The 20,279-nt window shown below is 27.7% G+C and overlaps 6 protein-coding genes across 12 annotated transcripts; 3 read left to right on the forward strand and 3 right to left on the reverse strand.

The window, feature by feature from the left end:
• Positions 1-162: 162 nt before the first annotated feature.
• Positions 163-4,780, reverse strand: LOC117241691 (myb-binding protein 1A). Its single transcript, XM_033507688.1, has 10 exons — positions 4,604-4,780; positions 4,302-4,499; positions 3,832-4,230; positions 3,169-3,755; positions 2,953-3,065; positions 2,345-2,868; positions 1,633-2,277; positions 1,298-1,546; positions 789-1,222; positions 163-705 (listed from the first exon to the last, which is right to left on the reverse strand). The coding sequence occupies exons 1-10, from the start codon at positions 4,778-4,780 to the stop codon at positions 285-287; spliced, it is 3,747 nt and encodes a 1,248-aa protein (XP_033363579.1). The 3' UTR covers positions 163-284.
• A 306-nt stretch (positions 4,781-5,086) lies between these two features.
• LOC117241692 (eukaryotic translation initiation factor 4H-like) lies at positions 5,087-7,514 on the forward strand. 4 transcript variants are annotated; one of them, XM_033507692.1, is made up of 6 exons: positions 5,087-5,351; positions 6,038-6,208; positions 6,307-6,557; positions 6,795-6,842; positions 6,903-7,031; positions 7,109-7,514. In XM_033507692.1, exons 1-6 carry the CDS (start codon positions 5,320-5,322, stop codon positions 7,252-7,254), a joined length of 777 nt encoding a protein of 258 aa, XP_033363583.1. In that variant the 5' UTR covers positions 5,087-5,319; the 3' UTR covers positions 7,255-7,514. The 4 variants fall into 4 exon arrangements, with proteins under 4 accessions (XP_033363583.1, XP_033363584.1, XP_033363580.1 ...); XM_033507693.1 differs by having other exon boundaries at positions 5,088-5,351; positions 6,307-6,524; XM_033507689.1 differs by having other exon boundaries at positions 5,089-5,351; positions 6,795-7,031.
• Positions 7,515-8,788: 1,274 nt separating this feature from the next.
• Positions 8,789-10,944, forward strand: LOC117241706 (septin-1). The gene is made up of 6 exons (XM_033507712.1): positions 8,789-9,210; positions 9,375-9,567; positions 9,652-9,910; positions 9,990-10,355; positions 10,435-10,539; positions 10,610-10,944. Exons 1-6 carry the CDS (start codon positions 9,187-9,189, stop codon positions 10,740-10,742), a joined length of 1,080 nt encoding a protein of 359 aa, XP_033363603.1. The 5' UTR covers positions 8,789-9,186; the 3' UTR covers positions 10,743-10,944.
• A 552-nt stretch (positions 10,945-11,496) lies between these two features.
• Positions 11,497-13,200, reverse strand: LOC117241707 (mitochondrial import inner membrane translocase subunit Tim22). The gene is made up of 5 exons (XM_033507713.1): positions 12,984-13,200; positions 12,557-12,900; positions 12,300-12,484; positions 12,144-12,216; positions 11,497-12,075 (listed from the first exon to the last, which is right to left on the reverse strand). Exons 2-5 carry the CDS (start codon positions 12,798-12,800, stop codon positions 11,993-11,995), a joined length of 585 nt encoding a protein of 194 aa, XP_033363604.1. The 5' UTR covers positions 12,801-12,900; positions 12,984-13,200; the 3' UTR covers positions 11,497-11,992.
• A 334-nt stretch (positions 13,201-13,534) lies between these two features.
• LOC117241674 (cell division cycle 7-related protein kinase-like) lies at positions 13,535-15,658 on the forward strand. Of its 2 annotated transcripts, XM_033507648.1 has the most exons (8): positions 13,690-13,729; positions 13,803-14,010; positions 14,085-14,178; positions 14,274-14,416; positions 14,478-14,592; positions 14,671-15,001; positions 15,122-15,240; positions 15,368-15,658. In XM_033507648.1, the coding sequence occupies exons 1-8, from the start codon at positions 13,690-13,692 to the stop codon at positions 15,488-15,490; spliced, it is 1,173 nt and encodes a 390-aa protein (XP_033363539.1). In that variant the 3' UTR covers positions 15,491-15,658. The 2 variants fall into 2 exon arrangements, with proteins under 2 accessions (XP_033363540.1, XP_033363539.1); XM_033507649.1 differs by lacking the exon at positions 15,122-15,240 and having other exon boundaries at positions 13,535-13,729.
• Positions 15,317-19,631, reverse strand: LOC117241672 (protein unc-45 homolog B). 3 transcript variants are annotated; one of them, XR_004495096.1, is made up of 6 exons: positions 19,339-19,630; positions 18,684-19,126; positions 18,218-18,547; positions 17,688-18,128; positions 15,816-17,590; positions 15,317-15,520 (listed from the first exon to the last, which is right to left on the reverse strand). XR_004495096.1 is itself a non-coding variant. In XM_033507647.1 (5 exons), the coding sequence occupies exons 2-5, from the start codon at positions 19,104-19,106 to the stop codon at positions 15,962-15,964; spliced, it is 2,823 nt and encodes a 940-aa protein (XP_033363538.1). In that variant the 5' UTR covers positions 19,107-19,115; positions 19,339-19,631; the 3' UTR covers positions 15,743-15,961. The 3 variants fall into 3 exon arrangements, 2 of the variants coding, with proteins under 2 accessions (XP_033363538.1, XP_033363537.1); XM_033507647.1 differs by lacking the exon at positions 15,317-15,520 and having other exon boundaries at positions 15,743-17,590; positions 18,684-19,115; positions 19,339-19,631; XM_033507646.1 differs by lacking the exon at positions 15,317-15,520 and having other exon boundaries at positions 15,743-17,590.
• Positions 19,632-20,279: the final 648 nt, after the last annotated feature.

A 20,279-nucleotide genomic window follows, 5' to 3' on the forward strand; every position in this document is an offset into this window, starting at 1 on the left:
TACCATTAAAATACCATGAAACGTAACGTTAAAAATGATTTCATATACTCTTTAACATACATTCCCATTCCCTACAATAAATTTATATTTTTTACGAAATGAAAATTTACAATAAAAGATGTGGAGGAAACTTATTCATTAATATAATTTAATACATTAATATAACGTTAATAGCTTATGTAAAAGGTTTATTTATATATTTTAAAGCTGTACAAAGAAGACTCTTTAATACATACTTTTATAAATGCTTATATAAAAATAACAATTCATTTTTACTTCATATATCAAGCAGTTTGCATACTTTTTCTTTTTTTTGCTTTATTACCACTTGATATACTTTTCCTCTTTTGCGAAGAATTAGAACTAGTCTGTCCAATTTGAGAATTTCCATTCTCAAAGAGTGATACATCTTTATCTGGTTGGTCATTAAAAACAAAAGAACTGAAGTTAAAAGGTTCAAAACTTTCAGACGTTACTTTTTGACGCAACATCCGAGCTTCCTTTTTCAATAATTGTTTATCTCTCTGTTTACTTTTATTTCTTTGCTTCTTTTTGAATTCGTGCCTCTGTGATGTAGAAATATCTGAATCGCTTTTTATACTTCCATTTTCTTGTGTATTATTAAACTGCTCTACATTATTTGTAGCATTTTTGATCTCCCCATTTACTATAGCATTTTGTTTATTTTTAGCTTTTTTCTGTGACCTAAGATAATAAAACGAATGTTATTATTTAATTTTATATAACAATAAAATTAACGTTATACTTTTGTCAATTAGTATACTTACATATTCACTGGAATTCCAATCTGCACTGCTAATCTATTGTATGCTACTTTCGTATCTTTCGCAAGTGATACGTGAGCTCTATATGTTGTGAGTATATTCCCAATGTCGTTCCAATTCCATGCTTGTTTTAAATGATGCATGTAGATGCTTCGCAATAATGTTAACAGAAGAAAAATATATCTTTGTCTGACCTCTTTCCCTATTGCAGTGCCATTAGATGTAACAACTTGTTCATTTTCAATTTTGTGCATATTAATTATTTCTTGAAGTGTAGCCATAGTACAGCTACATAATGTTTTTTCCAGTTTCATTCTTACATCAGAATGTCTGGTGTCTAAATGTACTAATCGACTATTACTATAAAAAACTATTAAAAACTCTAAAGCATACCCTCTACGGAAAGACCTTACAGTACTATCAAACGCAAAGTCAACCTATAAAAATAAATATTAAAATTATTTATTATTTAAAACTTAATTAATCTACTAAAATAAAAACCAAAAATTTACCAGTAAAGGAGCTAATTCCCAATTACCCTCCCATTGTAACTGTAATACGCTCTTAAATAATAGAGGGGATAATACACAATCTCTTTTTTTAAAAAAGACTGTTAAATTTTCCTGATAAATTTTAATTATTGTATCTGTAGATACAATAGCTTGCTGAGCACATCTTACAAGGAATGTACAGCACTCAGCTATTTTATCACTAATTTCGTGATAAATTGATGTGGTTCTTTCCCCTTTCTCTATTAAAGCCTTAAAACGTACAATTTTTTTTTCTAATTATATGTTGATATAAAGTATAATTTCAAGTAAGTTGATATGAAGTATTATATAATTACCTTTAATATTACTATTAATAATTCTTCGTCAACATTTTCTGTATCTTTAAATTTTTTTACCATTGATAATATTTTTAAACAAGATCGAACTCGATTATAAAGAGGTTTTTGATACGGATCTTTTATGCAATATTCTAATAAGGTAAAGAGAGGAAGTAACATATCAAGTACAATTGCCATTGATGGGGCACATTCTAAATAAGTTTCTAGTAAATCTATGACTCGAATTCTGAAATGGGTTAAAGCTTGGGCTGATTTTTCTTGTTTTTTGGATCGCGATTGACGATTTTCTCGAAGAATTCTAAATGCTGCTGCTAATGATTCATCTAATCGTTTTCCTTCTTCCTCGCCAATGTTATCTACATTTATATCATCATCATCCATTTGAACATCACCTAATGCTTGACTTACTGCCATTCGTAATCTATCAGTTAATGTCTCATCTTCATTTTCACTCATTGATTCTTCATTTGAATCAGAGTCATTATCCGACGAAGTCTCCATTTCATCATTAGTATTTTCTCCATCACTTTTATTATCCTCTTCACTGTCAGAATCCGATTCTACATCTGATGAAATTTCTTCTTCATTATCATAACTATTTCTTGTTACAAGTGGTCCTTTCTCATTTGTTACATCTAATACCTAGAAATAGAAAATTCGAAATATAAGAGTCACTAATTTTTTAACTACATTTATAACATTTACATACTGCTAATATTTGATGTATAGCTGTTGGCGTCACATAGGAACAAATATGTGGGAACACACATCCCACTAATGATCGTAACAAATGGCTATTTTTAGAATAAAAAGACAATAACAAATCAACAACTACTTCTACCCACTCTGGCTCATCATTTAGCTTTTTATTACTACCAGTTTTATGCTTTCTAGTCTGTTTTAATACTCTTTCATAACAACTTTGTAGTTCATCAATAGCCATAATTGCCATTTGTGGGTCTGAGAATAATTGTAAACCCATGTGTAAATTCATTGTATGAAATACTGGTACAGCTTCTATCTTTTTCGAATTATTTTCTAAATTTTTTATTGAATGTATAACTTTCTCCCACGAATTTTTTACTTCATTCGTTAGTGGATTCCTTAATTTCAATGTTTGCTCTTTCAAATTAATATTCACAAAATGAACTAATTCACTTAATATACTTCGTAGATCATTCAACCTTGGTAATTTATGATCTAGTGCATGATAAAATGTTTCCTTAAATTGAGCTATAAACAAAAAGGGTACAATTTACAGAAACAAGGAAAAATATATGCGTATATTATAATATTAAATATATAAATAATATTTACGAGCTAGATCTATCCCAACATTAGGCACTTCACATAATCCATAAGTAAATAAAAACTTCAACTGATCTAATCTCCATTCTCTATCCATAAGCGTTTTAGGATGTCCTATTAATCTAGTAAAACATAATAAATAAATTAGATATATTCAGAAATATACGTAAATTACTGCACCAAAGATAAAACATATTAGATGCCACCTCTCGAAATATCAAATACCTTGTTAATAAATGAGCAGCATAAATTCTTTCAGCATTTGTCCAAAAAGATTCTGCTTGGACATTTGATTTATCCCTAGATATTGTATTTTCAATTATACCTCTGTATATTTTTGATACTTTCTTTATACCATCTAAGTTCAAATTTCCAGTAAGCATTTGAATTATTTTTGTACCTGTTTTTTTTTCGATCATTAAATCACCTGGATACAATATTAATTTCTTTAATACAGCAATTCGTATTTTTAGTTTAGTATCATCACTGTTTGTAGCTGATATTAACAAATTTAAGACTTCTTTAAATCCAAGAAGTACTTCATCTTTGTTATGATTTTTAGATCCAGAACATTTTTTTAACATATGCTGCACATAGTTTGGTGACAATAATGACGGAAGTATAGATTTATCTACGATATTTGACAATATCAATTTCAGGATTTGTATAACTAAATATTCATCAGTTTTAGATGGCTTTGCAAATTTCTGATCTATACGAGTCCAAAAATCGATAATGAGTTCAGTTGATTTTAAATTCTCACAAAATAATTTGAATACTGGATGATGACATGATATAATTCTGGATAAGCCCTAAGCATTAATAATGCATTAATTAATATACCTTTTACAAATAATGTGCATAAATCAAATTATAGATTATACTTACCATTAGTAGTTTTACTATATCATTCATGGATTCTTTAGTAACAATATGTTCTGTACCAAAATGTGTTTTTGAAAATTTATCATTTACAAGTGATGGACATTTATTCTTTATTACTAACAAAACATAAAATGAATCTAATGTTTGTTCTGCCCATGGCTTGCCAAATTCTTTTTCAATAATTGGCCAAATTGATCTTTTAATACAATTAGTATCAACTTGATTCACAAATTCAACAAGAAATGAAACAGAAACAAATGATAAATAACTACGTTGTTTGCCTGCACTGATAAGATTTTGAATAGTTTGTAATTGTATTGCACTAGAGCTTTTTGAGAGTATTTTAGACCTTATTAATGCTCCATATCCCAATATGCGTCCCATATAAATGTCACCATTTTCCTGAAATGATATAGTTGATACTAAATACAAAATACTTACTATGATAAAATAAAACAAATTGATTTTCTTACACTTTTGCTATTGCTGTTTACTGGTTGTAATTCATTGTCTACTATAGATAAAAAGTTTTCTATAGACGTATCAGGATTCATTGTTAGAAAGCCTGTTAAAGTCGTATAAAAACCTATACGTGAACTCGTTTTTGAAGAGCCTAGGCTTCGAATAAGCCTTTTCATAGCATACTTAAATTCTTGACTATCATTGTGTTCCTAAGACATTATATTTATAAATAATTTATCGATTAAAACACTGATTATTTTTCATCCTATACAAAAACGATTTATTTTAAGGTTATCTTTAAATAAACACTTACTGAATTTTTTTGAATTAAATATTTTAATAAGGCAATCCCTCCATGTATTCTTTCTGATTCTACTTCATTTATAAGTTTAGTAAAACAATCAAGCATTTTACAATCTACTTTACTTATATCTTCCATTTCGAAGTTATTTGAACCAACCTCTGCCACGTGCGTAGTCTCGTCTGCCATCTTGCTTTAGTTCAACTAGACCTATGTTAATCTAATAAGTACCTAGATGAGAAAAATATCAAAACAGTCGAACAAATTAATATTTTAACAATCTTGCAATAATCGTTATTTAAATGAAACACATAATGAATAGAATATGAAATTAAAAATTTACGTTTCATTTTTTAATTACATAGACTGTCAATCGTTTTCGTTAAAAATTTCGTACCTTTCTAAAACTGTCGAATTGCTATAAATAAAATTTTTTAGTAATATTATGCAACTAAACTACATAAATAAATTATTTTCTAAAAAGGACTTATCATAATCTAATAGTCGACAAATTCATATTAAAAGCAGCAGCGATTGTATCCCCCACTACAAATTCTTAATCGTTTCATAAAATATTGTCAAAATATACTAATAGGTGAAACGGTACCTGAACTAAGTAAGTTTGCATAGATTCACGATTTCAAATTCTTTAGTGATTAGAGAAGTGCCATCTTGAACATAGTATTGTACTCGACCCGCGCGGTCCCGGTCAGTTTCGTGTATGCAATATGGCTGGTCGAGGTGGTTACGAAGATTTAAGGCAAGTATAGGGTAAAATTTCTTTCGTGTACGATAGTTATTGAGATTTTTCGATATAGAGCAAGGGTGATATTTAACCATTACATCGAACCAGTAAAAAAATGTTTTTGTTCTTTAATAATTTTACGATTTTAAGGTTAAGTGAGTTTCGATTAGAGTGCAGCGCAGCACCTTGCAGATATGGTACCTTCGACACGCGGCTTTATTTTGGCCGGCCAAACAATAGTCTATCTTAGTCATAGCATTAGTAACGAAGATGTTAACTTAGAATTCGTGCGATATACACAACCCATTTGTTTAGAAATACTATTTAATACAATACACAAAAGTAATTAACTCTACATAGTTTGTTAGAATATGTGCTTAAGAAAGTTAGTGCCTAAATGAGTGCCAGAATTATAAAATTCCACATACTTCTGCTATTCTTTAGTTAATACTTGAAAGTGAATACAAAACTTTGTGTAATTTTTTGAAATATTAAATTACTATGTATCAATTCTGAAGTGTTCAATGTTATTTTTTATTAAATGAGGTTAAAAAGTAGTGAAACGTAAAAGTGGTGCTACATTCTTTTACGAATATTAATTGTATAAAATTTGTACAAAATTCAGTGTATAAAATGTTTTTATAAAACAATATTTAATTTGACAAAATTTCTGTGTATAAATGTAAATTGCTTTTATGCAGAGATTATGGGGGTGGATATCGAAGTGGCAGAAAACCATTGCCAACCGAACCACCATATACCGCATTTGTGGGAAATTTGCCAAATGGAATTGTACAAGGAGATGTTGATAAAATTTTCAAAAAACTTAATGTTAAAGGAATCAGATTGGTGAAAGATAAAGAAACTGATAGGTAAGTTAATTTTGATATGATTATATTATACATCTTCTGTAATGTTAAAGTTGTTATCTTATCACTGTCTTACTTATTATCTTATTTTGTTTTTATAGGTTTAAGGGCTTTTGTTATGTTGAATTCGAAGAGTTGGCAGACTTAGAAGCTGCATTGGAAATGGATGGAGCAGTAGAAGTAGATAAAAGTGTCATCAAAATAGATGTAGCAGAGGGTAAAAGAAATGATCGAGGAGGTGGATTTGACAGAAGAGGTCGCAGTGGCGGTGGTAGTGGAGGAGGCTTTAGAGGGAGAGATGGTGGCCGTGGTGGATATGGTGATGATTTTGGAAGCAAATCTATGTATTCTAGTAAGCGTTATGCTTTGCATAACGTATATCATAAATATTTTAAGTTTGATTTCATAAACTAATTTGATAGACACAGCAGTAGTTAAAGTTCCAATGCAAGATTTCAAATTTTATTTTAAATAACTGTTTTAAAATAAATTCTTATATTGTGTATGCATACACATATACTCAAAGTATATATATATACACAAAGGCATATTGTTATTAGAAATTAAACTTTATATAATAACTGTGCAGGAGGCTATGTAGGTCAAGGCCAAGGCCAAGGTCATGCTGGTAGACAAGGTAGTACATGGGACATGAGGGGTAACCGGGGTAACTATAGTCAGTTTAATGATGATACAGGAGGTGGAAGTCGAGAATGGCCACGTAATGCATCATCTAAATCATATGGCAATAGACCACCTCCTCGTGGAGCTGGACCTGAACGAAAACCATTTCATGATGAACCATTTCACAAAGATCCACCTCCAGGTTTGTCTGTATATAAATATTTTTCTGAAATTTTATCTTTAAAATGATAAAAATAATTCCTAATATTGTTATTACAGCTGATACAAGTGGAAGAAAACGTCTGGTACTAGCACCAAGAACAATTCAAGATCCGATAAATGCAATTGCTGAATCAAGTAAATCAAGCTCAATTTATGGTGGTGCAAAACCTCGGGAGGAAAAAATTAATACTGATGACAAGTAAACACATTATCATTATTAGTTTCTGATTCCCTAAATTTCAGGGAAAGGAACTTTCCCAACAAAAATATTTGAAAACAAAAATCAAGATCCTCTAATTTCCTCCAATGTAATGGGGAAAATCTCTTCTGAGATGAAATTGGAATAATTTTTATTTATCCCTAAGGGGAGTCTTCCCCACAATAATAATGAAAGTGATTTCATGAGATTCTTAAGTTCGACGTATTTGACGTTTTTAATTAAAAATAAAAATTTTTCATCGAGTGCCCCCCTCTCTTTACACTAACTTCTTAGTTTTAAAAAAATATAATAATAAATTGGAAATGTGAAGTAAAAATTGTGTGCACCATGCATGCTGAGTAATATTGGTTATGTGTAATTATATATATATATGCATATGGTCACTCGTATCACATATGTATGTATGTATATATATGTGTGTGTGTGCGTGCTCGTGTGTGTATATATATATATATATATATGTATGCATGTACGTATGTATGTATGTATAATATATATATGTACACACGTCCGCGCTCACACACAAACACTTGAATTATATGTGTGTATATATATGTGTATACACGTGAATAATGATGTGATATGGAAAGTACATTTTAATATTCACGTCAATTTCATGTTGGGTATTTGTATCAGATTATAATAATATTGATGGTATGTGTACAAACTATTACAAATATATACTATCACCATACATACATTTGATTCCATATAAAAACTGATCTTCTCTAATAGTATCGTACTCGAATAATCTTTGTTTGAAGGAGTACAAGAAACATTGTCCCTCTTTTCATTTCCCTCCTTATAATTTTTATGTTTCACTTTAACACCAATCATTGTATGAGCATATTCAGATGATTTATAAATAATTGTTTAATATAAAAAGTCATATATGATCAAAAATATTAAGCAATTATTTACGCGCTTGTGAAATAACAAATATTTATAAAGAATAAAAAATATTTGAGTGATTGAAAAAATTATACATCACTGAATGGTATGAGGATAATGTGTTGATTATTACGCATTACTATTGTGTAACGAATTAATTAATTATGCTAGTAATAAATATCGATCATTTAAGAAGGTATCGATGATTATGAGATAATAAGTAAAGAAAAACTTGAATTAATGACAAATATTATATAAAACTATGCTTGTATATGATATTATTTCCTGAATAAAGTAGTCGTTTGCCTTGTATTTGTGTAATGTATCTTTAGAAAATTAAGAAACAGAAAATAAAATTTATGTATAATTTGAACTGCGAATAATGTATAACATTCTTAATATTTTGTAAGTTGTATTATTAAATAATTTAATATTCAATTTTAATATAACTTTTAAATATTAAGCGAATATACGATTATAATTAATTAAGATCAATTATTATACTTAAAATTAAATACTTAACATTAATTTATGTTAAGGAATTTTGTAACTTAAAAACAAAATTATAATCATAGTACGTTTTATGGAATACCAAAGTTTATTTCGGTAGCCACGCCTAAACTTCTCCCTTATTAAGGGTACCCCTCCTTATTCCTAACACAGATATACAATATTCCTATGTACCGTAACATTTCCTGTACAGTCGGTGCAATATCTTTGTTTCATATTCAATGAATCTATAATAGAAGTGTTTAATTCTGTTAAATATAATATTGTTTGCTTATTCAATGCATGCAGATAATAGGAAAGTGATGTCAATTAAAACAGGAAATTTTAAGTTCAAATAACCTATTATTCATCTTATTCATGATATATGTGCGTATATTTCGGGTATCTTGCCTTCTGTCACAATACGGCGCCTGTTAACTTGAAATTCAGTTTCTGATCCTTCTCGATAATATTTAAAGACAGCACGCAACGATATTAACGTCTTCTTACCGTCAGATTGAATTAATACGAAAAAATGTCTAGTGAAAGCGTAAAAACGGTGGGTATAATATAATTGAAACGTAAACTTTTTTTTATATTTTCGCATACTTTTTTATTATGAAAAAAAAGATGTTTGTATTATTTACTAAATCTGAAATTTTTTACGAAATATGCATTTGAAATACGATTTTAATTTGTCAACTTCTACCTTGTTTTTGATAGTTTGCTAGTCTTGAAACACCTGGATATGTGGGATTTGCAAATTTACCTAATCAAGTCCATAGAAAATCAGTAAAAAAAGGATTTGAATTTACATTGATGGTTGTTGGAGAATCTGGTCTTGGAAAATCTACATTAGTAAATAGTTTGTTCCTCACTGATTTATATCCAGAACGTATAATTCCTGATGCCATAGGTAAATTAATCTTTGTTTATATATTTTCAACTATATATATGTCTCACATATATTATAGTCAATATATTAATATAATCTAAACAGAGAAAACTAATCAAACTGTTAAACTTGATGCTTCAACTGTGGAGATTGAGGAAAGAGGTGTCAAACTTAGATTAACTGTTGTTGACACCCCGGGTTATGGAGATGCAATTGATAATACAGATAGTTTTAGAGCTATCATACAATATATAGATGATCAATTTGAAAGATTTTTACGTGATGAAAGTGGTTTAAATAGAAGGAATATAGTAGATAATAGAATACACTGTTGTTTTTATTTTATTTCTCCATTCGGACATGGGTAAGATATATTAATTACATGCTTTTTTTATTGCTTTATAAAATATCGATGCCTTTATATATCTTTTTATCTTTACCAGACTAAAACCTTTGGATATAGAATTTATGAAACAACTTCATAATAAAGTTAATATTGTGCCAGTGATTGCAAAAGCTGATGTACTTACGAAAAAAGAAGTACTGCGTTTAAAAAAACGAGTTATGGAAGAAATTGAAGGTAGTGGTATAAAGATTTATCCTTTACCAGATTGTGATAGCGATGAAGATGAAGATTACAAAGAACAAGTTAGACAACTAAAAGAAGCAGTTCCATTTGCTGTATGTGGAGCAAATACCTTGTTAGAAGTAAAAGGGCGAAAAGTACGTGGACGATTGTATCCATGGGGTGTAGTAGAAGTTGAAAATCCAGATCATTGTGATTTTATAAAACTAAGGACAATGTTAATGTATGTGGTATTTATTTAAAAGGATATATATAAGTGTTGAAGGAAATTTTCATTATTTATTGTTTTTTTATATTTATAGCACACATATGCAAGATTTGCAAGAAGTAACTCAAGAGGTACATTATGAAAATTATCGCAGTGAAAGACTAGCAAAAGGAGCTCCTGTACCACCTCGGAGACAAACGTAAATATGATGTTATAATTATAAGAAAATATTTGGACCATACTTTTTAATTCAATCCTTTTACTAATAGGATTGCAGAATCTGAAAGAAGCAATTCTGTATCTGAGAAGGATCGTATTTTACAAGAAAAAGAAGCTGAATTACGACGAATGCAGGAGCTAGTGGCTGTAATGCAGGCGCAAATGCAACAACAACAACCTTAATTATATAATTATATATATGCTTTCTGCACAAATGTGTGAAGAAAAATTAATTCTTCGCCATTACAGGTGCCAAAAAGTTGTATTAAATGATTAATTAATTAATTAATTAATGCTATTCAAGACAATTTAAACATAAATTTACAATTTTCAAGAATTTATTTTTGACAATCTTAATCAAGAAATATACGTTTTTTATTGAATATTTTTGATTCAGAAAACTATGGGTAATTAACTAGACATAAAATCGAATGTGTTAACAAAATCGACAAGTAAAGTAAATTCAAAGTACAGAAAGCAAATTATAGATAAAGTAACTATAATTTCATAATTACACAACACAGAATGCGTAATAAGTGCCTTGCATATTTTTCTTTAATAAAACAACTTATAATTTTAATTATTAAAATACAAATATCAAAAATAGTATATAATCCTTTTATAAAATAAAGCTATTATAAAACAATTTGTACTTCTTGAAATAACGAATGTAATACAGCTAATATTCGGTAAAATATCATATAGTATTGATATAATATAATACATAAAGATAAGCAGACGTAGTCTTTTTAAGTAATATAGAAAATATAGAAAATCACATTTTAAAACAGGTAAAGAAGATTCATGAGGTACAATGTGAATTTAATAATAAAGAAGTAATATTTGTTGTATAGATAAATATATATAATGACATTTTATGAAGATTGATATTTTACACAATTGACAAAAATATTAGTAAAGGTATACAATTTGCATATCGTCCAACATTCTATGTATATTTTTTTATATAACAAATTTTTAAGACTGCCAATATTAAATTGTCAATAATCATTCAATATATGCAAACACTACAGCATTTACTTTTTGCCGTGATAAACAGTGTTAAATATAAAATGTAGATTTACATGTTTACATACATATTCGCAATATGTAAAGTATTATGTTCAAATAACATCAATTTTATTTTTAATTAATAATATATACTAGTAGCCATTTAATTCATTTTATAATTTGTATCTTAAAAAAGATCAATTAATACATTATGTTGAAAAGCGGAGATATGTAAGAATGTAGGTACAATGAATACTGATGTATTATGTGAATTTACTTTATTTTTTAACTATTGTACTTATGTGTATGCATTTTTATACTAAGAATGTTCTTGTGCTTTTTATATGTATTGTACAGGCATATTCGAAGTGTTTTATACTTTTTTTATAGAAATATATATCTACTGTAACTTATAACATTGTTTAATATTTATGCATATAGTAGGTTGCCACTGTTAAAAATGCTGCACCACTTGCTGCTCCAAGTAAACCTGCTTTCGCACCAGCTAAAACACAAGATTAAATTCAAGTATAAATATATAAAGTTATATTTAAATTTAACATAAAATAGTACCTCTTAGACCTGTTATTCCACCTGCTAAACCACCAGCACATGCCTCAATCTTCAAATTAGATTTTCCTGTATACTAAAGGGAATTGTAAAATATTATGATAAATAGATAAATGTAAATTAACCTACAACTTTATATTAAATTTAAAGAATTATTACCGATTCTATCGCACATCCAATTGCCACACATGCAAAACCAAATACAGCAAAACTTTTTGCATGACTTAGTGTTGTAGTTTTCATTTCTATAAAAACTTCACGAACAGTTTGCTGTTTTTCAATGCTTGCCGCACTTGGAAATAAACTAAATGTGAATAAACCCATTGCAGCTCCTATGCCATACCCTACGAATCTAATTTTTTTTAATTATACTGATATAAATAATAGTTATTTTATAGTATACAATATAAATATACCTATAATAGAAGAAACAATACTTTTCCCGATGCAACTGTCCATTACTCCTTGAAGATCAGTTTTAAGTTGTACAGGTCCCACAGTTCTTGGAATTATAATATTTTCTCTAAACCTTTCTTTAGTACCAATAAGATAAAGCGCTATGTTATCCAAATTCATGTCATTTCCCATTCTGTTTTCACTTATTTCTAATGACTGTGATGATGATTTGGATGAATTGATATTAAACATATTTTTCTCCATATTTCTTACTTCTTATAACAGATAGATTAGGAAATGTCCCAGTTGTTTTGAATTCAATTCTATATCTTTAAACTGCAAAATAATTCTATATTTATGCAACCTATAATAAAAAACTTTATATAAATATAATCAAAATAGAAATATATTAATACAATTCAATCAAAATATTAATATGTTTCTTACCTTAACCTCTATTTAAAAGAACTTAGAAAGTTCTTTTTAAATTATGTATTAAAATGTATTAAAAAATAATTTTTATATTTTCAAAATATTAATTATTATTGCTGTTTAACTATATATAACAATATTACATTTAGAATAATAAATATAACCGAAATTTTTTGTAACGATAAATACACCAGCTTGCTGCTTGGTACATATATATACACATAAAAATTTCTAAGTATGTATATACACATATTACCTAAAAGTGTTAATTCTAAAAAATATGTACTTTGGAAGAAATTTATATACATTATAAATCTGCATAGGTATATAAATTTGAAATAATTATTACATTTTTACATATTAAGCGTAAAAACTTATTTGAGAAATAAAATTGCAAATAATATTTATCGCAATTATAAAAATTTAGATTTTACTAAAAATTCATCATTATACAATAATTACTATCATTATACAATAATTAGATTCTAAATCTATACATTTTTTATTAATGTGATATTTTACTTTATTATTTAAACACCATTAATATGTGCATGTTTCAATATTTAGAATGGCGCCAATGTCTAATATTTAATAGGTTATCATACATGTGACAGCTAAATTCTTAATGTTAAATGGTGAAATTATTAATTTCTTACACTAAGTAATTTTAAAATAATTGTTTGATTATTCGATTAAGTAAACTAAATGATATATTGAAGTCATGGAAGAAAAAACTCAAATGGAAGAAGATAATGATGATGGTAAAAGATTTTATTTACAAAAATTTGTTGAAATTCTAGAAAAAAATCAAAACTTAACAATATACAATTTCAGAAAATAATGTTGCTGTTAAAAATACAATTCCACTAATAAAAGATTTATTTCATGTACATGGAAAAGTTGGAGAAGGAACTTTCAGTTCTGTGTACTTAGCTACTTTAAAACTATCTGATGGCTCTAAAAAATTTGCATTGAAACATTTAGTTCCTACTAGACATCCTGAAAAAATTGAACGAGAATTACAATGTATGCAACAGATAGGGTAATTGATATTTTAAGCTTGATTGAAATGCAAACAATATGTATATAAATATATATTTATAATTTCTTTTTCAGAGGAAAAGATTATGTAGTTGGATTAGAATTATGTTTACGAAATTTTGAAACAGTAATATTTGTAATGCCATATATGAGGCATGATAAATTTTCGGTAAAATACTTGACTTCTTATATCTCAATTAATCTTAATTTCATAATATTATAAATAAGAATTTAATAATCTTAAAATTTAATAATATTAAATAGGAATATGTACAAGATATGACTGTACAGGAAACAAAAGATTATATGATTGCGTTATTAACTGCATTAAGAAGGGTTCATAAATTTAATATTATACATAGAGATGTCAAACCCAGTAATTTTTTATATGATAGATGCAACAAAAGGTATAACAGCATAAATTATATTCATATGAATATATTATCTCAATTTTGTATTTCTTAATAGATACTTGTTAGTTGATTTTGGATTAGCACAAGAATATATAGCAGAGAAAAAATCTAACAATCTTAAATTACTTAATTCTGAAACACAAGTTGTTAAAAGGAAAAGAACGGATGAAGTAATGTATCAATTATTTACAATTGTAGAAGAATTTTCTTTAAAAAACGTATGTTGTTACTCTCTAATATTTTTACAGAACAGTTTAAATCTTTCTCTCGATAGAAGAAGGAAAGGTACAGAAGAGAAGTGTTACTGCTTTGGTAAAGCAAAAGTTTGTTCATTATGTATATCAAGACCAGAACAGACAGCCCCAAGAGCTGGTACACCAGGTTTCCGTGCTCCGGAAGTTTTACTAAAGCATCCTTCACAAACACCAGCAATTGATATTTGGGCAAGTGGAGTAATGATGCTCTGTATTCTTAGTGGTACTCAACCATTTTTTCTTTCACCAGATGATTGTACAGCTTTAGCAGAAATAACAACTATATTTGGATCAAATAAAATGCAACAGTGTGCACGCAAATTAGGTTTGAAAAAAATCATTTTTTTAAATACAATTTATATTGTAGTCTTTTACTTTCTTTGGTTTGTTCTAATTTATCATTTTGCTTACTTTATATATTTTAAACCTTTCTTTGACAATTCAGGAAAAAAAGTTATCTTTAGTGAAGATATACCAGGGGTTGATATTGTATCTTTATGTCAGAAATTACAAAAAAGAAATAAAGGTTTATTAAATAATAAAGATCATAACACATGTGAAAAGGTATCTTCTATAATTTAACATTTATTCATAAATATAATTAAGAATTTAAGTATAACATTTTTGTTTTTAAATAATATGTAATGTAATGTACTAAAGATTTTATGTTAAATAATATTTATATTTTAAGGTATCATTGGACACTCAGTTTCCAAAAGAAGCTTATCATCTTTTACTAAGGTTATTGGATTTAGATTATAAAACACGTCTTACTGCAGATCAAGCTTTAAATCATCCATTTTTTAAATTATAGTGTATATTTTCATCTTAAAAATTTTTGAATCTATTTTTGGCAAATGTAAAACAGTATATTATAAGTCAGTCAATATCATAAGAATAGCTAAATAATACTACATTTAATGTTATACTGAAAATATTGCACACTATGAAACTTGTACATATACATAAATGTATACAAATATATAGTATATTATTATTTATATTAAATTAAATAATTTAGATTTTTAGGCATTAAATAAATAGTTTTATATTTTTTATATAATTATATTATATGTATAATATTAGAATATTAATAAATGCAATATTTTTACAATTTAACTATGTCTAAAAATACTTACGTATTACTTAAATATTTTATTGTGTTGTTTGCTATGAAAGATGAAATTGATAATCTTTTTTTAGGCACTTTGCGGTATTATGATAAATATTCATTATTAGATATTCTTTACACACCAAAATTAAGTTAAGTGCATACTGTATATATTTATTCAATATTTTCCAAATTATTTGTATTTTGCGGTACTTGTTCTTCATTTTCACTCTTCCTAATAAGTTTCCATTCTGCGGCAGCTTCTAATGCTTTAGCTGCTAATTCTTTAATTTTTTTGTTTTCCACTGTGTCACTCTTTGTCAAAGCCATTAAAATTTCCATTACATCAGTTTCAATCATTCTACTTGCTACATCTTTTGTACTTTTCATCATATTTAAAACTATTATAATCCCCCTATGTTGTAAATCAGAATTTGGATTAGCAAGTAAATAATGTAGTGATTCTAACCAATCCTTTGAATCAAATATTTTTATGCAAGACTTTATGCTAACTGATGTTAACATTGCTAAGGCCCCTGCTGCCGCCATGCTTGTATCTACATCTTCATCTTCACAAAGAATGACTAGATATTTAACTCTATCGTTTTCTTGTTCATAATACTTAATAGTGTCTTCACACATCATTAAATTATTTATAACCTGCGTGGATGCACGTTTTAACATTTCATGATCTTCATACATATAAGCTTCAACTTTTTGGAAGCCTCCTTCTTTTAAAATTCGTTTTCGAATACTATCATTAACACCAGCTAAGTTGCATAAGGCCATTAAAGCTTCAAAGTTTTCAAGTGCAGAGCATTCTGGATTTAAAAGATTTAAAAATGGTCGAACTACCTCCATTATTCTTTGTCCAGGAAATGCAACTTCTGGATTTATTGTAATTCCTAATCGCGCGAGAGCTTGTGATGCTTGTTTTTTTCCTTTATCTGTGCCATCTAGAGCTAATGGTAAAAGTGCTTTTCCTCCACCTTGTTGAACAACAATTCCTCGTACATCCGGTTGACTACAAATTGCATTAAATACACGTGCTATTAGTTCTTTGCTATTTTGGCTTTCTGTTTTAGAAAGTGCGACTAATGCATATGTTACACCGGCGTTAGCTAATGCAATTACTCTTTTATTTACAAAATCTATATCATCTAACTCATGTTCTTCTGGTATATGATGTTTTGCAAATTTCGCTAATTCAATCATTTCTGGTATAAGTTCTTGTTTATCATATGCATTACATAAATTCACTAATGTAGTAACGACGCCATAAATTACAGACTGATCTCCAGTTTTGGCCAGTTCTATCATTGCTTGAACTGCTTGCACATCTTCAATTAATTTTTCTTTGACTTCAGCATCAAAAGTAAGATATGATAATCCTTCCACTGCCCATTTCCTCATATCTTTTTGTTTTTTAGGATTAATTAAAAACCTTCTACAAGCTTCAGCCAATTTTTTCGTTGCTCCATCAGCAAATGGTCTTATTGTAGCATCTGTACCACCTGAACTACCTAATTTACACAATCCTACTAAAGCACGTACTCTAATAGAATCATCTTTAGATTGGTACAACTTCTTTAATATATTCACGCCTTGATTGATAATTGTGGTAGCTTTGTCTTTTTTGGATGCAGCGGCAATAATACATTCGCAAGCAACTTTTTGTTGTAATAGATCTTCTGTTCCTGCCATAACAAGTATCATTTCTAAAATACCTCCCTTAGCAATTATTGTATTTCCAACATCTAGTGGACCAAGCAATAAAGTTGTTATTGCAACTACAACACGAACCTGTTTAAAAGAATAATATGACATGAATAAATATGTTATATATTTATATTTTTCATAATATAGCTTTCACCAAAGATTAAACAAATATATTATTTACCTTAGATTCTATATCTGGTGTTAGTAGTTTATCTTTTATATATTCATCAATAGCATTTCTAAATTTTTCCTTTGCTGCATCATAATACATATTTTCATAAATTCTTGCCAAGCACACACTTGTTATAGTTCTAGTAGATGATGTAATGTGCATTGAGGATTCATATTTATATTCTTCAAGCTCACTAGCTACTTCCATTAAACGTTTTAAACCATGAAGTTCAACTAATCGTTCTGCCCAATTTAATGTAGTATAGTGGATGTTACGCATAATAAGTTCTATAATTGCATCTCTAGCTAGTCCAGAAATTGTTCTGCTTGTTACACTGTACAGTAAACAAGATAAAATAGTATCTATCTCCTTGTTGTATTTATCACACAATTCTTTGTTTGGTTTTGAATCTGGTTTGTTAGTCATTCCACTATATGTGTTTAGTATTGTCTGCAAACATAATTTTAAAAAGATATTAAAATGAACATATATTTTAACATTGAAAATAACAATTTTTCATATTTATTAAATTTACTAGCCTGTAAGCAATATTGAGCAGCATTTACTCTTTCTGCAATTATACTGTTGATCATCTCTAAACACCAAGGTATACCAATTTGCTTTATAATAGTTTCAGTTCTATTAATGTTATCTTTACATAATTCTGCAATAATTCGAACACCAATTGTTATTATTTCCTCACTTTTCTCAAGTTTAAGCATCTTTATTATTTTAGAGATTACTCCATCATTAAACATTATTTCTGCTCCTGCTCTTTCCCGAGCAAGAACAAGTAAATTGTTCATTGCTGTTTCTCGTTTTTCACTATCTCCTTTTATTTCGAAAGCTATATCTATCATTTGTGATACCTTTAAAAGAACATATTCATGTACTGGTTTGTGTATTATAGAAAAAGATATTTTTATAGTTTCAACTATGCAAAAGTTTTAAAATACACTTTGTAATTGATCTATCATGTTATATAATGAATGCTAATATACAAACCTTTACACTAACACGAGAATTTTGTCTATATCTTTCTTGGACAATTTCATGTAACTTTGCAGCAATAGGTTGAATTGCTTTATTGCCAGGATCTGCAGAAATAATGTATCTTGCATCACGATATGCTTCTTCGTATCTTTCCAATGCTTCTAATGCTTGACATCGACGAAACAATGCTTTTGGATCATTTGGAGATATTTTAAGAGCTTCATCACAATCTTCAATTGCTTTATTATATTCTTCTTGTTTTAAATATGTAGCAGCACGATTCTTATAATATATAGCTTTCTCTGAATTATCTTCATTTGTAAGTTTCAATGCATTTGTATAACAACTTAAAGCTTCTGACCAATTTCCTTTATTGAATTCCACATTGCCCTCCTCCTTCCATTCATGTGCAGTCAAATTTGTTGTTTTTGTCATGTTGTTTAACTAAACGTTTTTTAATAAAAAAGATTAATTATACATTGCTTCAGAAAAATGTCCATGTTATAAAACAGTTTAACATAACAATTATTTAAATAAATTATAGTATATTATTTACATAGCATACGTTTAAATTTTAAATAAATAATACTTAATACACAATTGCTATGTCAAGAAGAAATTATGAATAATACCGATACACACATATGTAAAACACTATAATACGTACCAAGAACTAAATATTATATGATTTTCTTTGAAATATTAGAAATTTAAATGTTAAAAGTTTGGTTGCCGATATCTCTTTTGAAAGTCTAATGCAATACTGAGACTGGCACTGCTTCTGCATCGTATTAAAAAGGGAACAGATCTATCCAGACGTCACTAGACTATTGCATGTTTATTTTAAACTGTGTTCGTCCCACGATCGAATAAAAATAAAACTGCCGGGTTAAAATAATTTTTAAACCCGTTAGTAATGTTATCATGCTACCTACATCTTTGCTATATTAATTGAATTTTCTTTTTACAAAAATGAAAAATTATATCTATATAAAACATGTTTAAATGTATTAAATCATCAATGTTTGTTTATAATACTTCATATTTTCTATTTGAATTGAAATACAAATACGTGTAGCATGTATGTACAAATATATATAAATATGTATGTGCGCTTATAAATATTGGCGCGTTTTTTAAATACGCTAGACACTAGCACTTAACATTATAAAAGCATTGATACATTCACTAGATATATGAAATTGTTTATGTAGAAATTGAAAAGTATAATTTTAGACTTTTATATAACAATTAGAGAACATCATTAACATTATTACCACTAGCTATCTATTTATCGGTTATAATCCTAGATTTTATATTTAGGATTGAAGACTAACTTAGGTTTAAAATCTAAGACAATTGATTATATTCAAAAACTATAATGTGTGGATGGAGAAATACACACATACACACGGAGAGAGATAGAGAAAGAAAAAGAACATCATTATTTAAATAAAGAAAATATACATTTATTGAAAAAAGTATTTTATTTATTTTACCTTCGTCATTACATTACATTCTCCACATCGCAATTGTATTGCAGCGATATACGATGATTTTTAATTCTTGTTTCTAATTTCTTCATTATGATGTATGGGTTTATAATTT

The sequence above is a fragment of the Bombus vosnesenskii genome, unplaced genomic scaffold (assembly GCF_011952255.1).
Source record: "Bombus vosnesenskii isolate JDL3184/JDL3185 unplaced genomic scaffold, Bvos_JDL3184-5_v1.1 scf7180000016261, whole genome shotgun sequence".
NCBI classification, from domain to species: Eukaryota; Metazoa; Arthropoda; class Insecta; order Hymenoptera; family Apidae; genus Bombus; species Bombus vosnesenskii.